This window comes from Salvelinus fontinalis, chromosome 18 (assembly GCF_029448725.1).
Source record: "Salvelinus fontinalis isolate EN_2023a chromosome 18, ASM2944872v1, whole genome shotgun sequence".
NCBI lineage: Eukaryota > Metazoa > Chordata > Actinopteri > Salmoniformes > Salmonidae > Salvelinus > Salvelinus fontinalis.
In genome coordinates, this window is record NC_074682.1 from 51,077,653 (window position 1) to 51,098,570 (window position 20,918).

At 43.7% G+C, this 20,918-nt stretch overlaps 1 protein-coding gene across 3 annotated transcripts in view; it reads right to left on the reverse strand.

The window, feature by feature from the left end:
* The window catches only part of LOC129815714 (solute carrier family 12 member 5-like), a 317,619-nt gene extending 296,701 nt beyond the window's left edge, over positions 1-20,918 (reverse strand). For 2 of the 3 annotated variants that reach the window (XM_055869773.1, XM_055869772.1), the window contains exon 1: positions 20,480-20,918. In XM_055869773.1, coding sequence (XP_055725748.1) covers positions 20,480-20,642 — 163 coding nt within the window. In that variant the 5' untranslated portion in view covers positions 20,643-20,918. The remainder of the gene's footprint in view (positions 1-20,479) is intronic. The other variant, XM_055869774.1, reaches the window with a different exon arrangement.

Here is a 20,918-nt window from a genome sequence, read left to right on the forward strand (position 1 = left end):
ATACTTTACAATGCTGGTTGACTACCTCTGTTAACCCATGCAGTGTTAACGTTGGCTTAACGTTTGAGTTAGTTAGGAAATGTAACGTTTAACTGAAAAAGGTCCTATAGGAGAGAGCTTCAATGATTAAAAGACAGATTTGATAAAGCATGTACAGTATATGGTATACTGCAATATGCTTGATGGGAAACGTTTAAGCTAGTGGTGTATCCAGAGGGGAGGGCTCTGTTTACAAACTAATAACCACCATTTCACCTTCAAGCTTCTCTTCAAACTAACAACCGCCATTTCACCTTCAAGCTTCTCTTCAAACTAATAACCACCATTTCACCTTCAAGCTTCTCTTCAAACTAATAACCACCATTTCACCTTCAAGCTTCTCTTCAAACTAATAGCCACCATTTCACCTTCAAGCTTCTCTTCAAACTAATAACCACCATTTCACAGTCAAGCTTCTCTTCAAACTAATAACCACCATTTCACAGTCAAGCTTCTCTTCAAACTAATAACCACCATTTCACAGTCAAGCTTCTCTTCAAACTGGTCGCCTCCCTCTAGAAGGATCAGTAGCCTCCCTCTAGAAGATCAGTAGCCTCCCTCTAGAAGGATCAGTAGCCTCCCTCTAGAAGGATCAGTAGCCTCCCTCTAGAAGGATCAGTAGCCTCCCTTTAGAAGGATCAGTAGCCTCTCTCTAGAAGGATCAGTAGCCTCTCTCTAGAAGCATCATGGTCAGTAGGTTGACAGGAGACAACAGCTCCATCTGATATTGGGGAAGTAGTGACCGAACTTACAGACTTTTGCAGTGTGTGTGTGTGTGCGTGTGTGGGTGCGCGTGTGTCTGTGTGTGTGAGGGGGTGAGTGGTACTTGATTCCTCCACCAATAGGTCTGATACCGCATGATGAAACTAAATGTAACGTCATGAAACATTGAGCAGGGAGCAGTGAAAACGCACAACAATCTCTGACCAGAAAAGGCAGATCTCTCTCGCAGAAGACAAGGGAGAGCTCCACCGCAGAAGACAAGGGAGAGCTCCACCGCAGAAGACAAGGGAGAGCTCCACCGCAAAAGACAAGGGAGAGCTCCACCGCAGAAGACAAGGGAGAGCTCCACCGCAGAAGACAAGGGAGAGCTCCACCACAGAAGACAAGGGAGAGCTCCACCCCAGAAGACAAGGGAGAGCTCCACCACAGAAGACAAGGGAGAGCTCCACCGCAGAAGACAAGGGAGAGCTCCACCACAGAAGACAAGGGAGAGCTCCACCCCAGAAGACAAGGGAGAGCTCCACCACAGAAGACAAGGGAGAGCTCCACCCCAGAAGACAAGGGAGAGCTCCACCACAGAAGACAAGGGAGAGCTCGAACACAGAAGACAAGGGAGAGCTCCACCACAGAAGACAAGGGAGAGCTCCACCACAGAAGACAAGGGAGAGCTCCACCACAGAAGACAAGGGAGAGATCCACCACAGAAGCAGTCTTCTTCACTGGGAAAGAATGGAGCGAAGAAAAGTGACAACATAATTCTCTCCCTCGTGATTCGTATCGCTAAATTATGGATAAAAGTCGTGATGGCTGTTGTTATTATTCAAATCGATTCCTGCTGCTGTTGTCCTACATTACCATTTGAGACGTCTTGCTGCAACAACAGAGAGGCTCCATGGCCCCAGTTTTGAGCGATTGTTTTCTTTTCATCGCAGTTTACCCTTGTCTGTCTTTTTACTTGCTTTTTGTGTGAAGTGGCATTGGTTTGTCAAGTGATTTCTTATGAGCTAAGGCTCCTATTTCAGACTGGGTAGAAGGGGAAGGAGGGTGCAGGGAGTCACACATCACAGCTCAATTCAGTCTGCCAGTTCACCTCACTAAATCTTTGCATCTATCCCAAATGGTACCCTATTCCCTATTTAATGCACTACCAGGGCCCATATATGGCTCTGGTCACAGGTAGTGCACTACATAGGGAATAGGCTGCCATTTGGGTCAAAGCCAAAATCATTTCTCCTCCAGTAGTGTGGAGAAACAGTGCCCAGACTCAAAGTGGTGATGACAGATAGGATCATAACCTCTGATACCTATTGGTGATGACAGATATGATCATAACCTCTGATACCTATTGGTGATGACAGATAGGATCATAACCTCTGATACCTATTGGTGAAGATGACAGATAGGATCATAACCTCTGATACCTATTGGTGGTGACAGATATGATCATAACCTCTGATACCTATTGGTGAAGATGACAGATATGATCATAACCTCTGATACCTATTGGTGATGACAGATAGGATCATAACCTCTGATACCTATTGGTGATGACAGATAGGATCATAACCTCTGATACCTATTGGTGATGACAGATAGGATCATAACCTCTGATACCTATTGGTGATGACAGATATGATCATAACCTCTGATACCTATTGGTGAAGATGACAGATAGGATCATAACCTCTGATACCTATTGGTGAAGATGACAGATAGGATCATAACCTCTGATACCTATTGGTGAAGATGACAGATAGGATCATAACCTCTGATACCTATTGGTGAAGATGACAGATAGGATCATAACCTCTGATACCTATTGGTGAAGATGACAGATAGGATCATAACCTCTGATACCTATTGGTGATGACAGATAGGATCATAACCTCTGATACCTATTGGTGATGACAGATAGGATCATAACCTCTGATACCTGTTGGTGATGACAGATAGGATCATAACCTCTGATACCTATTGGTGATGACAGATAGGATCATAACCTCTGATACCTATTGGTGATGACAGATAGGATCATAACCTCTGATACCTATTGGTGATGACAGATAGGATCATAACCTCTGATACCTATTGGTGATGACAGATAGGATCATAACCTCTGATACCTATTGGTGAAGATGACAGATAGGATCATAACCTCTGATACCTATTGGTGGTGACAGATAGGATCATAACCTCTGATACCTATTGGTGATGACAGATAGGATCATAACCTCTGATACCTATTGGTGAAGATGACAGATAGAACGTACCACTATACTTGAATGTACAAGGGTACATAGAGGGTACAAGGGTAATAATCTCTATTACAATGGTTGTCTAAGCTGACGTATACACATAGCCCAGTCAGGCTTAATCAAAACGTTTCGCTAATGTCTTATTTTGAGCCTTATAATACATGTATTATAATAGATCAGCAATATAAAGGGAGAAACAGTTTTTTTTAAATATATATTGTAGCTCAGTCAAGTGCCACAATGTTCTCTCACTATCTGACGTGTCTGTGTTAAACCTACACAGAGGTCTCCTCTATGGCCTTCTTGTGAGTGGGATTTTGTCACCTTCTCTTTCTATCAATCCCCCCATTCCCCATTTCTTTGTGCAGACATCGTTACATAACCAGGATACGAGGGTTTTACTAAATGATTGCATGTCTCCGTCCGGCGGTATATATACATGTTTCGCTGCCACGCGAGACACACGTGCACGTACATTCACAACCTCAAGCACATGCATGAAACTAAAACCCACACTGATGCAAAGGGACATCGCACATCACACAACCCCCTCTACCCCAACACCACACACGTGTAACCTGAACACATGTATGTCTGCATCGCTTTCTCTCTCCCTCTCTCCCTCCCTCCCTCGCGCACACACACACACACACTCACACACTCCTTCATGATTCACTAATGTGAAGCAGAGATGAAGAGCAATACTGCCCCCTGCTGTTTTAACACAGAACCAGAGACCTAGGATCAGTTGAGTCTTTTAGATCCTAATGAATCAGATTATAAAATGGAAAGGACCTGATTCTAGATCCATCATTAAATAAATCACGTGAAAAACACAAATTTCATATGTATATATTTTTCACGCATTTCTCCCTTATGATTATTTTTCACCACTTCCACTATGTTTTTGCAAACATTTACAATGAATTTGCTCTCGCATTTAAAAATGATTTCCTTGCAATATTTTATTTTGCTCTCAATACTTTAGGGTTTATGTCTTGCTTTCAAGATCATTATTTTTGTTTGCAATACTAAAAATGTTGTTCTCACTTTCAGAAGTTTTGCTTGATATTAATGCACAAAAGTAACTCACTCACTAGAGGATTTGTCACGCCCTGGCCTTAGTTATCTTTGTTTTTCTTTATTATTTTAGTTAGGTCAGGGTGTGACATGGGGGATGTTTGTGTGTTTTTGTCTCGTCTAGGGTGTTTTGTATTGTCTAGGGGGTGTTTGTAGAGTTCTTGGGGTTGTGTTCAGTGTAGGTGTTTACGTAAGTCTATGGTTGCCTAGATTGGTTCTCAATTAGAGACAGCTGTCTATCGTTGTCTCTGATTGGGAGCCATATTTAGGCAGCCAGTCATCAGGTAGGTTGTGGGTGATTGTCTATGTGTAAGTTGCCAGTGTCTGCACTTGTTGTCGTATTATAGCTTCACGTTTGTTTTAGTGTTCTTCTTCTTCCTTAAATAAATAAATAAATACATAATGTATTTATATCACGCTGCGCCTTGGTCCTCTCTTTCACCCGAAGACGATCGTGACAGGATTGCACCATATAATAATACTATTATTTTATTAAATGTGTTTAAAGCAGCAATCCTTATTTGAAACATTAAAAAAAGTTCTCTCCCCACCCCAGTTTCAGTAAAAAGCCCATAGATTACACTATGGATGCAAGGACTGACCATCCATTATATCAGAAGTATAGTTTTAACCATGTTGAGGCAATACAGTGTTTGTTTACATTTACTTTGTTAAAAACATTGGAGTAAATGTGGAGTTTTCTGACATGTGAAACTGCAAATCAAATTTTTCCAAGTCATTGATTTTCACATCTGAACTTGCAATTAATTCCACATGTGAAAGTCATATCTGAAGGTGGAGTTTAAAAAATATATGAAACGACAAATGTGATTTTCACATGTGAATGTGTTTTTGCATGTGAAAATCCAATTGCACATGTGAAAGTTGTTCACGTGTGAAACCGCTTCAGATTCTCACGTGAACATTTTTAACATGTGAAACTGCTATTCACATGTGAGGTGAAAACATATTATTCTCTTCACATGTGAAAAGGTGGTGTTAATATGTGAACTCTACATTTAATACGTATACCATGTGCCAATCTCTCCTGGTCCATTCACTAATTTGAAGGTGCATTATGTTTCCATTGATCATCCTTGAGATGTTTCTACAACTTGATTGGAGTCCACCTGTGGTCAATTCAATTGATTGGACATGATTTGGAAAGGCACACACCTGTCTATATAAAGGTTCAACAGTTGACAGTGCATGTCAGAGCAAAAAACAATGTTTTTCAGCGGCAGGGACTGGGAGACTATTCAGGATCGAGGGAAAGATTAACGGAACAAAGTACAGAGAGATCCTTGATGAAAACCTGCTCCAGAGCGCTCAGGACCTCAGACTAATGGCACCGGAGGAGATGGCTCCTAACCAATTGTGCTATTGTGTTTTTTCAATTTTCCAATTGTGTTTTTTCACGTTATTTGTAACATATTTTGTACATAATGTTTCTGCCACCGTCTCTTATGACCGAAAAGAGCTTCTGGATATCAGGACAGCAATTACTCACCTGTAATATCTTATGTTTCACCGTGGCTGTCGTGGCTGAACGACGACATGGATAACATACAGCTGGTGGGGTTTTCAATGCATCAGCAAGATAGAACAGCTGCCTCCGGTAAGACAAGGGGTGGAGGTCTGTGTCTATTTGCAAATAACAGTTGGTTCACAAAATCTAATATTAAGGAAGTCTCAAGGTTTTGCTCGCCTGAGGTAGAGTTTCTCATGATAAGCTGTAGACCACACTATTTACCAGGAGAGTTTTAATCTATATTTTTTCCTAGCTGTCCATTTACCACCACAAACCAATGCTGGCACTAAGACCGCACTCAACAAGCTACATAAAGCCATAAGCAAACAAGAAAATGCTCATCCAGAGGCGGCGCTCCTAGTGGCCGGGGACTTTAATGCATTTGACCTCATTTCTACCGGCATGTCATATGTGCAACCAGAGGAAAAAGATCTTTAGACCACCTTTACTCCACATGCAGAGACGCGTATAAAGCTCTCCCTCGCCTACCATTTGGCAAATCTGACCATAACCCTATCCTCCTGATTCCTGCTTACAAGCAAAAACTAAAGCAGGAAGTACCAGTGATTCGCTCAATACGGAAGTGGTCAGATGATGCATATGCTAAGCTACAGGACTATTTTCCTAGCACAGACTGGAATATGCGCCGTGATTCTTCCGATGGCATTGAGGAGTACACCACATCAGTCAATGGTTTCATCAATAAGTGCATCAATGACGTTGTCCCCAAAGTGATTGTACGTACATACCCGAAGCCATGGATTACAGGCAACATCCACACTGAGCTAAATGGTAGAGCTGCTGCTTATAAGAAATCCCGCTCTGCCCTCTGACGAACTATCAAACAGGCAATGCATCAATACAGGACTAAGATTAAATCGTACTACACCTGCTCTGATGCTCGTCTGATGTGGCAGGGCTTAAATTATTATGGACTAAAAAGGGAAGCACAGCTGCGAGCTGCACAGTGACAAAAGCTTACCTGATAATCTAAAATACTTCTATGCTCGCTTCGAGGCAAGCAACACTGATGCATGCATGAGAGCACCAACTGTTCTGGATGACTGTGTGATCACTCTCTCCGTAGACAGATTACCAGGACTTGTTCTCAGAGAATGCGCTGACCAATTGACAAGTGTCTTCACTGACATTTTCAACCTGTCCCTGACCGAGTCTGCAATACCAACATGTTTAAAGCAGATCACAATAGTACCTGTGCCCAAGACCACCAAGGTAACCTGCCTAAATGACTACCGACCTGTAGCACTCCATGGATACGTCTGTAGCCATGGAGTGCTTTGCAAGGCTGGTCATGGCTCACCATTATCCCAGAAACCCTAGACCCACTCCAATTTCCATACCACCCCAACAGATCCACAGATGAGGCAATCTCTATTGCACTCCACACTGCCCATTCCCACCTGGACAAAAGGAGCACCTACGTGAGAATGCTATTCATTGACTACCGCTCAGCGTTCAACACCATAGTGCCCTCAAAGCTCAAATCAAATCAAATGTGATTGGTCATATACAGTGGGGAGAACAGGTATTTGATACACTGCCGATTTTGCAGGTTTTCCTACTTACAAAGCATGTAGAGGTCTTTATTTTTTTTATCATAGGTACACTTCAACTGTGAGATACGGAATCTAAAACAAAATTCCAGAAAATCACATTGTATGATTTTTAAGTAATTAATTTGCATTTTATTGCATGACATAAGTATTTGATCACCTACCAACCAGTAAGAATTCCGTCTCGCACAGACCTGTTAGTTTTTCTTTAAGAAGCCCTCCTGTTCTCCACTCATTACCTGTATTAACTGCACCTGTTTGAACTCGTTACCTGTATAAAAGACACCTGTCCACACACTCAATCAAACAGACTCCAACCTCTTCACAATGGCCAAGACCAGAGAGCTGTGTAAGGACATCAGGGATAGAATTGTAGACCTGCACAAGCCTGGGATGGGCTACAGGACAACAGGCAAGCAGCTTGGTGAGAAGGCAACAACTGTTGGCGCAATTATTAGAAAATGGAAGAAGTTCAAGATGACGGTCAATCACCCTCGGTCTGGGGCTCCATGCAAGATCTCTGTAACGTCCTGACCAGAGTTCTTATGTGTTTTGCTTGTTTAGTGTTGGTCAGGACGTGAGCTGGGTGGGAATTCTATGTTGTGTGTCTAGTTCGTCTGTTTCTGTGTTCAGCCTAATATGGTTCTCAATCAGAGACAGCTGTCAATCGTTGTCCCTGATTGAGAATCATATAAAGGTGGCTTGTTTTGTGTTGGGGATTGTGGGTGGTTGTTTCCTGTCTCTGTGTTTTGTCTGCACCAGATAGGTCTGTCTCGGTTTTTTCACATTTGTTATTTTGTATGTTGTTTGTAGTGTTTCACTTGTTCTTTAATTAAACATGTTGAACACTAGCCGCGCTGCACTTTGGTCCTCTCCTTCACCCCTGGAAGAAAGCCGTTACAATCTCACCTCGTGGGGCATCAATGATCATGAGGAAGGTGAGGGATCAGCCCAGAACTACACGGCAGGACCTGGTCAATGACCTGAAGAAAGCTGGGACCACAGTCTCAAAGAAAACCATTAGTAACACACTACGCCTTCATGGATTAAAATCCTGCAGCGCACGCAAGGTCCCCCTGCTCAAGCCAGCGCATGTCCAGGCCCGTCTGAAGTTTGCCAATGACCATCTGGATGATCCAGAGGAGGAATGGGAAAAGGTCATGTGGTCTGATGAGACAAAAATAGAGCTTTTTGGTCTAAACTCCACTCGGCGTGTTTGGAAGAAGAAGAAGGATGAGTACAACCCCAAGAACACCATCTCAACCGTGAAGCATGGAGGTGGAAACATCATTCTTTGGGGATGCTTTTCTGCAAAGGGGACAGGACGACTGAACCGTATTGAGGGGAGGATGGATGGGGCCATGTATCGCGAGATCTTGGCCAACAACCTCCTTCCCTCAGTAAGAGCATTGAAGATGGGTCGTGGCTGGGTCTTCCCGCATGACAACGACCCGAAACACACAGCCAGGGCAACTAAGGAGTGGCTCCGTAAGAAGCATCTCAAGGTCCTGGAGTGGCCTAGCCAGTCTCCAGACCTGAACCCAATAGAAAATCTTTGGAGGGAGCTGAAAGTCCGTATTGCCCAGCGACAGCCCCGAAACCTGAAGGATCTGGAGAAGGACTATATGGAGGAGTGGGCCAAAATCCCTGCTGCAGTGTGTGCAAACCTGGTCAAGAACTACAGGAAACGTATGATCTCTGTAATTGCAAACAAAGGTTTCTGTACCAAATATTAAGTTCTGCTTTTCTGATGTATCAAATACTTATGTCATGCAATAAAATGCAAATTAATGACTTAAAAATCATACAATGTCATTTTCTGGATTTTTGTTTTGTAAGTAGGAAAACCTGCAAAATCGTCAGTGTATCAAATACTTCTTCACCCCACTGTACATGTGTTTAGCAGATGTTATTGCGGGTGTAGCGAAATGCTTGTGTTTCCAACAGTGCAGTATTACGTTACAGGTAATCAAACAAGTTTACAACAATACACACAAATCTAAGGAATGGAATTAAGAATATATAAATATATGAACAAACAATGTCAGAGCGGCATAGACTAAGATACAGTAGAATAGAATATAGTATATGCATATGAGATGAGTAATAAAAAATGTAAACATTATTCAAGTGACTAGTGTTCCATTTATTAAAGTGGCCAGTGATTTCAAGTCTATATATATAGGCAGCAGCCTCTAATTTGCTAGTTATGGCTGTTTAACAGTCTGATGGCCTTAAGATAGCTGTTTTTCAGTCTCTCGTTCCCAGCTTTGATGCACCTGTACTGACCTCGCCTTCTGGATGATAACGGGGTGAACAGGTAGTGGCTCGGGTGATTGTTGTCCTTGATGATCTTTTTCATCTTACTGTGACATCGGGTGCTGTAGGTGTCCTGGAAGGCAAGTAGTTTCCCCCGGTGATGCGTTGGGCAGACCGCACCACCCTCTGGAGAGCCCTGCGGTTGCGGGCGGTGCAGTTGCCGTACCAGACGGTGATACAGCCCAAAAGGATGCTCTCAATTGTGCATCTGTAAAATTTTGTGAGGGTTTTATGTGCCAAGCCAAATTTCTCAGCCTCCTGAGGTTGAAGGGGCGCTATTGCGCCTTCTTCACCTCACGGTCAGTGTGGGTGGACCATTTCAGTTTGTCAGTGATGTTTACGCCGAGGATCGTGAAGTTTTTCACCTTCTCCACTGCGATCCCATCGATGTGAATAGGGGGGTGATCCCTCTGCTGTTTCCTGAAGTCCATGATCATCTCCTTTGTTTTGTTGACGTTGAGTGAAAGGTTATTTTCCTGACACTACACTGCCAGAGCCCTCACCTCCTCTCTGTAGGCTTTCTCGTCATTGATGGTAATCAAGCCTACTGCAGTTTTGTCATCTGCAAACTGGATGATTGAGTTGGAGGCGTGCATGGCCACGCAGTCATGGGTGAACAGGGAGTACAGGAGGGGGCTGAGCACGCACCCTTGTGGGCCACAGTGTTGTTTCCTACCTTCACCACCTGAGGGCGGCACGTCAGGAAGTCCAGGACCCAGTTGCACAGGGCGGGGTTCAGACCCAGGGCCTCGAGCTAAATGATGAGCTTGAAGGGTACTATGGTGTTGAATGCTGAGTTATAGTCAATGAACAGAATTCTTACATAGGTATTTCTCTTGTCCAAATGAGATAATGTGTGCAGTGCGATGGCGATTGCATCGTCTGTGGATCTATTGGGGCGGTAAGCAAATTGAAGTGGGTCTAGGGTGTCAGGTATGATCCTTAACTAGCCTCTCAAAGCACTTTGGCAGCCTTGCAAAGGGTTAACACTCTTAAATGTCTTACTCACGTCGCCTACGTCAAAGCAGACAAAGAAGGTGTTTAGCTTGTCCGGAAGCAAGATGTCGGTGTCCGCGACATGGCTGGTTTTCCTTTTTTAGTCCGTAATTGTCTGTAGAACCTGCCACATACGTCTCGTGTCTGAACCCTTGAATTGCGACTCCACTTTGTCTCTATACTGACGTTTTGCCTGTTTGATTGCCTTACGGAGGGAATAACTACACGGTTTGTATTCTGCCATATTCCCAGTCACCTTACCAGGGTTAAATGCTGTGGTTCGCGTGCTTTCAGTTTTACGCGAATGTTGCCATCTATCCACAGTTTCTGGTTAGGGTAGGTTTTAGTCTCAGTGGGTACAACATCTCCTATACACTTCCTGATAAACTCAATCACCAAACTGTTCCTGGATGGTTGGGAGAAGTTGCTCTCGGAGGATGTGTTGGTACCATTCTTTATTCATGGCTGTGTTCTTAGGCAAAATTGTGAGTGAGCCCACTCCCTTGGCTGAGAAGCAACCCCACACATGAATGGTCTCAGGATGCTTTACTGTTGGCATGACAGGACTGATGGTAGCGCTCAGCTTGTCTTCTCCGGACATGCTTTTTTCCGGATGCCCCAAACAATCAGAAAGGGGATTTATCAGAGAAAATGACTTTACCCAAGTCCTCAGCAGTCCAATCCCTGTACCTTTTGCAGAATATCAGTCTGTCCCTGATGTTTTTCCTGGAGAGAAGTGGCTTCTTTGCTGCACTGCCCTTCTTGACACCAGGCCATACTCCAAAAGTCTTTGCCTCACTGTGCATGCAGATGCACTCACACCTGCCTGCTGCCATTCCTGAGCAAGCTCTGTACTGGTGGTGCCCCGATCCCGCAGCTGAATCAACTTTAGGAGAAGGTCCTGGCGCTTGCTGGGCTTTCTTGTGCACCCTGAAGCCTTCTTCACAACATTTGAACCGTTCTCCTTGAAGTTCTTGATGATCCGATAAATGGTTGATTTAGGTGCAATGTTATTGGATACCACGAAATTGGGAAAGTCGTATTTCTGGTCGTAATGCTGGTAATGCTGGTGAGTTACCATCGCTCTGATATCCAAAAGTTCTTCCCGCCTGTATCTAATAACACAAAACATTTTCTGGCATAATAACGTAAGAAATTACACATAAAAAAACAAAATATTGGAAAGTTGCCTACGGGCTAGAAGCTTGGCGGCCCTCTCTGCCGGCGCCATTTTTCATCACTAAGCTAAGGACCCTGGGACTGAACACCTTCCTCTGCAACTGGATCCTGGACTTCCTGACGGATAGCCCCCAGTGGTAGGCCTGATCACCAACAACGATGAGAGTGGTGTGGTGCCAGGATAAAAACCTCTCACTCAACGTGATCAAGACAAAGGAGATGATCGTGAACTACAAGAAAAGGAGGGCCGAGCCCGTCCCCATTCTCATCGACAGGGCTGTAGTGGAGCAGGTTGAGAGATTCAAGTTCCTTGGTGTCCACATCACCAACGAACAATATGGTCCAAACACATCAAGACAGTCGTGAAGACGGCAGACAACGCCTATTCCCCCTCAGGAGTCTGAAAAGATTTGGCATGCGTCGTCAGATCCTCAAAAAGTTCAACAGCCTCACCATCGAGAGCATCCTGATTGGTTGCATCACCGACTGGTATGGCAACTGCTCGGCCTCCGACCACAAGGCACTACAGAGGGTGGTGCGTACAGCCCAGTACATAACTGGGGCCAAGCTTCCTGCCATCCATGACCTCTATACCAGGCGGTGTCAGAGGAAGGCCTTAAAAATGACCAAAGACTCCAGCCATCCTTGTCATAGACAGTCCTCTCTGCTACCACACGGCAAGCGATACCGGAGCGCCAAGTCAAGGTCCAAAAGGCTTCTTAACAATTTCTAACCCCAAGCCATAACTCCTGAACAGCTAATCAAATGGGTTTATTTGTTAAACCTGTTTTTTCTTTGTCATTATGGGGTATTTTGTGTAGATTGAGGGACTTTTTAAAAGTCAATTTTAGAATAAGGCTGTAACATAACAAAATGTAGAAAAAGTGGAAGGGTCTGAATACTTTCCGAATGCACTGTGTATCAAATTTGAATCAATCTAATATGACATTGATCTGAATAAGTATATTTTGTCCCCTCTGTATTGTAGCTGTGTCATATCATTGCCAATGTGTTGAGATGAAATCACTGGAAAGCCGCAGATAAACGACATAACCTGGTAGATAACAATGGTGAGCCAAAGAAATGTGATTTACAGCCACTCAGTCATTATTAAGGCTTCTGATCAGCATACAATTCCTATTAAGTTGTTGTGTTGGCAATGTTCTGACAGATAATAAATGGAGGGGGAAAAATGTAGAATATTGCACTCCAGAGACAACAGTCCTTTAGGCCCAAGTCACTGCTAAGCTTACCTAAACATTGACTTACTAATGCATTCACGGGTGCCAATCAATGCGACTGAGAGCCTGAACATTATTACTGTAGTCACTGAACGATAGAGGGCTGAGTACAGCCGTTAGAAGGATATCAGCGTTTACAACCACACAGGAAGTGTATTATTCCCAAATAAAAGAGTCCCCCCATTAAGGGAAAGGGGAATGCCTAGTCAGTTGTACAACTGAATGCCTTCAACTGAAATGTGTCTTCCGCATTTAACCCAACCCCTCTGAATCAGAGAGGTGCAGGGGGCTGCCATAATCGACATCCGGTCTAATCAATACCAGTCTATTCCACAATGGGGAGGGACAGTCCAGTTTAATCAGCACCGATGTTATGCCAAAGCTAAGCACCGGTCTCTTCCACATTGGGGAGACACAGTCTAGTTTAATCAACACCAATGTTATGGAAAAGCTCAGCACCAGTCTGTCCCACAACGGGAGGGACAGTCCAGTCTAATCAGCACCAGTCTGTCCCACAACGGGAGGGACAGTCCAGGACGAACATAAACACAGATGACAGGCCACAATGAACAGGCAGGGCAGAATGGTGCTCTGTTTCTAAAGGCTGCTCTGTGCAGTGTGCCACACACACACACACACACACACACACACACACACACACACACACACACACACACACACACACACACACACACACACACACACACACACACACACACACACACACACACACACACACACACACGTTCATAAAAAGAGAAAAAACAGTGTACATAAAATACTCAAAGATATACTAGTCATTCAGAGGAACCTTACACAGACACACATTTCTGAGCACCTTGCCTATCTGTCACTTTGTGCAGGCTCTGTGTCCCTTGTGATGTACACTGAGGTATCAGGGTGACCGCTGACCCCCATGACACAGTGGTGTTGGTTTTTTCTGGATCAGAAAAAGGGCTTAGGTGGTTGGAGTGGAAGTGGTCGTGGCAATGGGCTGCAGGGCTGAATTCAGCCTTCTCCAAGGTCCGGGGGGGACTCACTGCAAATTGGGTATAATGCCTGGTACCTCAGCCCAAAAGAACCCTGAATTGCTCGATTTTGGGATTTTTTCTTCTTCTGAAAACCTGACTGTCCAAATTTTATTTTGGTACATTATCTTCTCTACAAACTTTCTGCCCCAAAATAATTGTGTAGTTATTTTGTTTGTTTGTTCTTTTCTACTGTATGGCCCAAGAATTTCCTATGCAGGAAAAACCCTGTGGTCAAGGCATTGTTCGAGACCAAAGAGTTGAGTCTAATGCAATGGAACAGTGGCTTTTATTGCTGGGTGGGATCCATAACATGTCACTAACCTGCCACCCCCCACGCTAGTCTGAGGTCTACCGGCTAAAGTGTACTAATGGTACGCACGCACATTTGGCACACACACACCACACACACACACATCAGGACAGTGAATACGCTGTCGATTCTGTTGTGTTCCAGGGCTCAGGCTCTGGTGTGTGTGTGTGAGACACATCACACACACACACACCAGGGCCAAGATGAGGGATTAATTATGCATAGAGTTAAAAAAGGGAACTATCAAAAACCCCAAAACAGCTCTGCATCTGCTCATAGAGTACAAGTTAACGGATCAACGTTGGTCTCCTCTGTATACGATGCATTAGGAAAGTATTCAGACCCCTTCACATTTCCCACATCATTTTCGTTACGTTACAGCCTTATTCTAAAATTGATTCAATAGTTTTTTCCCCCCTCATCATTCTACACAAAATACCCCATAATGACAAAATAAGAAGAGGTTTTTAGAAATGTTTGCCCCTATTCTTCTCTGCAGATCCTCATAAGCTCGGTCAGGTTGGATGGGGAGCGTCGCTGCATAGCTATTTTCAGATCTCTCCAGAGATGTTCGATCGGGTTCAAGTCCGTGCTCTGGCTGGGCCACTCAAGGACATTCAGAGACTTGTCCCGAAGCCACTCCTGTGTTGTCTTGGCTGTGTGCTTAGGGTCGTTGACTTGTTGGAAGGTGAACATTCACCCCAGTCTGAGGTCCAAGCGGCCTGTCATGTGGCTTTTACTGAGGATTGGCTTCCATCTGGTGGTTACAAACTTCTTACATTTAAGAACGATGGCGGACACTGTGTTCTTGGGGACCTTCAATGCTGCAGAAATGTTTTGGTACCCTTATCCAGATCTGTGCCTCGACACAATCCTGTCTCTGAGCTCTACGGACAATTCCTTCGACCTCATAGCTTGGTTTTTGCTCTGACATGCACTGTCAACTGTGGGACCTTATATAGACAGGTGTGTGCCTTTCCAAATCATGTCCAATCAATTTAATTTACCACAGGTGGACTCCAAGTTGTAGAAACATCTCGAGGATGATCAATAGAAATAGGATGCACCTGAGCTCAATGTCAAGTCTCATAGCAAAGGGTCTGAATACTTATGTAAATAAGGTATTTTAAAATATATATATATACACACTGTACATAAATTTGCAAAAAAAAATCAAAAATGTGTTTTCGCTTTGTCATTATGGGGTATTGTGTGTAGATTGCTGAGGAAATGTTTTATTTAATCAATTTTAGAATAAGGCTGTAATGTAACAAAATGTGAAAAGAGTAAAGGGGTCTGAATACTTTCCAAAAGGCACTGGTAATACGAAGATATTAACAAAGATTCAACATCATTTTGGGGAAATTAGACCACACGGGTGAGGATGTTAGAAATCAAACAAGGTCCTCATAGAGGTGATTGACTATAGTATATTGCAACAGAATACTGCACTAGGATTTCTCTATGGGTTGCAGAATGGAGTGTATCAGGACAGTGAATACGCTGTCGATTCTGTTGTGTTCCAGGGCTATAGCAAAAACAACGTCATCAAGATGAACAGCTCCACAAGTTCACAAATGTCCTTGCGGTCCAAGGTAAGGTTGACTGCAAGGCAATACACACCACTACCCAATCCAATAGAATGATCGACAACTCTGCAAGGTCAAGGACAATGGAGCTCCACCTGCGGGGAATCAAATCACATGGTGTGAGCTGTCTTTCTCTCTCACACACACACTTTGGATCGATAGAAACAGGATCACAGGGAGGAAATATATATATATATATGCGTAGCACCACTAAGTTGTAAAACTGAAGGTCTTCACTGTGCCTGGATGTCATAACAGCACTGAGCTAACACGGTGTCAATGACTTTCGCAGAATCACACACCTGGCCATTTGGGATCCACAACTGTATGGTGGAAAAATTTATTTGTACACTAGCATGCATACACCCACCCACCCATACACCCACCCATACACCCACCCTTACACCCACCCACACAGCAACAAGAGCTACGCCTCCTACCTACGACCGCAGCACAGCTGTGCTTAAAAAGTTAAAACCCACTCTCTCTCGTGTACAATTGCTTTATACTGAAATTCTTGTGTTCGCTCTGCAATGTTTTACACAGAACTTCAAACTAACGTTTCAGTCAACAGATACAGTCAACCAATTAAAACTTGGAATCAAACCATTTAAATGACGCAAAGGCTGAGACCTATTGAGACACCTCCACTTGACGAATGTTATTTATCAATTTTCTCATCCAAACAAATGTGTACTTTTCTACATTCAACATTTGCTGTTATTCACATCCATTCATTTAGCTGGAACGACGAGGTGTCTTTGTTCACACAAAAACCCTGGTTTTCTTTACCTGTATCCAACAGTGTAAATGATTCATTCCTATGCAAGGTAATACTATCGATCTGAGGTTGGACATCCAGTAAGAGTGGAACAGCCCCTGGAGCTCACTCGGGGGGGGGGGGGTATTCTTACTGAAACGTTGAAAGACATTCAAATAATCACCAGATCAATGTAATATGAAAGAAAGCTTGTTTCTATACAGCATATAGCACTTTTTTTCCCCCTCACTCACTGCAAAGCCATTTGTAATGTACTATGAGAATGAAAAAGGTGCTGTAGCCATGGAAACTGTTATCGTTGATCCAGAGACAAGAGCCTCCACAAGGCTGTGCAACTGCTGTGTCTCCTGGCGACTAAGGGAGTCCCTCTGAAGAGGTTTCTCCTTTCCAGGAGAAAACGAGGAGATGACAAGATTTGTTCCTACTTGTAATGCAGGCTCTGGCCAAGAGAGTGATTGATACACGCAACAGTATTTATTTTGCAAAGTGAAAACTGAGAAGTGCTGAGAAGGCATTTTCCATACTAATTTCACAAAGTAGGGGATATAAGTATTGGTGGCACCGGTGACATAGTGGAATAGGTAATGGACGACTTTCATTACTCACATCTCCAGACTTTAACTGTGGCAACCTGTCAGAAGTAGCTGTCCCATATATAACCGTAGTGTTCCCGCTCCTCCAATATCTTTAAGCGGCTGACAGCTTGGAGCAGGTCAGGTGCCAATGCAAAGGACAGGAGGCTTTAGTCGGTGTAATGGGAAAACAAGAGGATGGATTTAATCAAATTTCAAATGGAAAGGGGGATACCTAGTCAGTTGTACAACTGAATGCATTCAACTGAAATGTGTCTTCCGCATTTAACCCAACCCCTCTGACACTGCCAATGTTATTACGCCACAGTTAAAATGTGCATTTGAAGTTTGAACAAAATATATGAGACTTTGAGAGTCAGAAAATAGGCTAATGTGTTTGATTCATTGGGACTACATGTACATTTCAGTCATTTAGCAGACACTCTTATGCAGAGCGACTATGGTTAAGTGCCTTGCTCTGGCCCAACGCTGGCCGAACGTTACTGGCCCAACACGCTTAAATCGCTAGACTACCTGCCACCCTTAAGCTTCAAACCTGGACAATTTTCTCTCCACCAACAAGAAGGGTGTGAACAGTTTGTGTCATGAACAGTGCCTCTGCCCATAAAAATAGACATGGGTGGCCGCGAGATGTTCCCCAATGCTGGAAGGTTTGGGAACCCCTTCTCTACATGTGTTAGGTAGACTTTCTCCTCATAGATTTATGCTTCCAGTTTTAAGAATAAACCCCTGTATGCAGTCAGTAGACAAATAAAACAGATAGGTCTACCTGCCTACTGCATCAACTGGTTTGATTGAATCATGCTCCCATTTAGTTGCTTTCAAAATTAAATTGTGTCCATTGGATTTTGCACAATGGTACAATAACTGCTGCACCAATTTTAGTCACCAGTCCTCCTGAAACCCAGATAATTAGCTATCATTAGTATGGTATTAAGACTTTACAATGGCTTGGGAAGTCAACTTGTAACACATTTGTTATATTGCAAAGCTTATTTCCTGCAATTCTATACATTTTGCCATTTGTCCGTCGGACTGCCAGATGGTGAAGCGTGAGTCCAATGGTGGCGAGCTTTATACAAAACCAGCCGACGCTTGGCATTGCGCATGGTGATCTTAGGCTTGTGAGCAGCTGCAAGGCAATGGAAACCCATTTCAGGAAGCTCCCGGGGAACAGCTCTTGTGCTGACGTTGCTTCCAGAGGAAGTTTGGAACTCGGTAGTGAGTATTGCAACCAAGGACAGATGATTTTTACGCACTACATGCTTCAGCACTTGACGGTCCAGTTCTGTGAGCTTCTGTGGCCTGCCACTTCACGGCTTAGCTGTTGCTGCTCCTAGACGTTTCCACTTCACAATAACAGCACTTACAGTTGCCAGGGAAACTCAAGCAGGGCAGAAATTTGACGAACTGAATTGTTGGAAAGGTGGCATCCTAGTATGGTGCCATGTTGAAAGTCACTAAACTCTTCAGTAAGGCCATTCTACTGCCAATGTTTGTCTCTGGCTGTGTGTATTATTGTAAGACACAGAGTTGGTGAACGGATGATCTACGCATGTGTGGTTCCCACCGTGAAGCACGGAGAAGGAGGTGTGATGGTGTGGGGGTGCTTTTGCTGGTGACACTGTGATTTACTTACAATTCAATGCACACCTAACCAGCATTCTGCAGCGATTAGCCATCCCATGGGTTTGCACTTAGTGGGACTATCATTTGTTTTTCAACAGGACAATGACCCGAAACACACCTCCAGGCTGTGTAAGGGCTATTTGACCAAAAAGGAGAGTGATGGTGCTGCATCAGAAGGCTACAATCACCCGACCTCAACCCAATTGAGAGGATTTGGGATGAGATGGACCTCAGAGTGAAGGAAAATCAGCCAACAAGTGCTCAGTATATGTAGGAACTCCTTCAAGACTGTTGGAAAAGTATTCCTCATGAAGCTGGTTGAGAGAAGCCAAGAGTGTGCAAAGCTGTCATCAAGGCAAAGGGTGGCTACTTTGAAGAGTCTCAAATAAAATATATTTTGATTTGTTTAACACTTTTTTGGTTCCTACATGATTCCATATGTGTCATTTCGTAGTTTTGATATCTTCACTATTATTCTACAATGTAGAAAATAGCAAAAATAAAAAAAAAAACCTTGAATGAGTAGGTGTGTCCAAACGTTTGACTGGTACACACACAAACATACATATACATATATATATATACACACACACACACACACACACACACACACACACACACACACACACACACACACACACACACACACACACACACACACACACACACACACACACACACACACACACACACACAGGTGGATTTGATTGAATTCACCCTTGGGAAGTAATAAATGAGCAATGAAAATTAGAATTAGCAGAACTGTCATCTGTATGCTAAATGTTTACACTGAACCAGCCCCTATGATGAATACAGTATGACCACTATTGATCTGTTCTGAATGGTTTTATGAACTGAACATGATGTATTGCATTTCTTCTCAGTCTATAGAATATTGCCTACATGCGGACAGAGTAAACTGCTAGAATGATTAAGGAACAATGTGGCTAAATGTAATACCACCAACAGACCTTTAGAAGGGTTTATTCATTTCAAGCTTTAGGGGGAGGGGTTTGTATGGTAATGGGATGTATTGATTTGCCATACACCTGTCCGGCATCCAGACAGTCTCAGTAAGATTAATGCACACTCATGGAGTCTCAGCCAGTAGTGTATGCTTGTCTTGCTGCAAGGGTTAGCTGCTGTGACTCAACATTCAATGACACCATAGCTCCAAGACAAAAGCACAATATTCCAACGAATCACTAATGTGCAACAAACAATGTTCCATAATAATAGCGTGTAAATGATTGATGTGATTGGGTTGGTTATTTGCTAGTTATAAAGCCACTTCATTATATAAAAAATATATATATATGTGTTCTGTCTGTCATGTCCGTCATTTGAATTAACTTTCTTTTTAAACAACATAAAACAACTAGAAAAAGGCATTTCGATGGATATTTTGCGCACTGCACCTGTAGCTAGATAGCAATTATTTTTATTTGGCTGTTTGGCAAATGGAAAATTGTTGACCTGCGGTCATTTAAAATTCATGTCACACACATCTGTTCACAGACACTATGGTGGCACCCAGCAACCAGCAAGCATCCAGGCGTTAACATGATACCCAGCATAGGACACTATACAGTAGAAGCGCGCATCCTACCTTGCACGACCACTACCTCCGTATTGAAAGACACCTCTTTGTTTGAAGAGCTCGGAGTGGGTTCATCTCCCTCGAACAGTTGGTTCACCTCACCCTGGATGTCTGACACGTTACGGCCGCTGTCGCTCTTGGAAAAGGCGGTCACGGTAAACCTCTGGCTCATGGTGTCTCCGGTGGTACCTCACAACCGTGAAACAAGCGGCGAGTCTCCTGCCTTGGCGGCGCCCCGGTGGAGGAATTCACCGAGGATGCAGATGGAAACGCAGATAGAATCTCCTGACAGCTGTTGAGAAGGTTGTACACCGACCCAAGTGATTGTCCTCGGTATCATTGACTAGACTCTATCCGCAACAAGTTTCCCTCTGTCTTGTCTTTGGAAACTGCGGCGTTTTGTTCGTTGATATGAGATATTGAATGATGAGAATAAGCTATCACATCA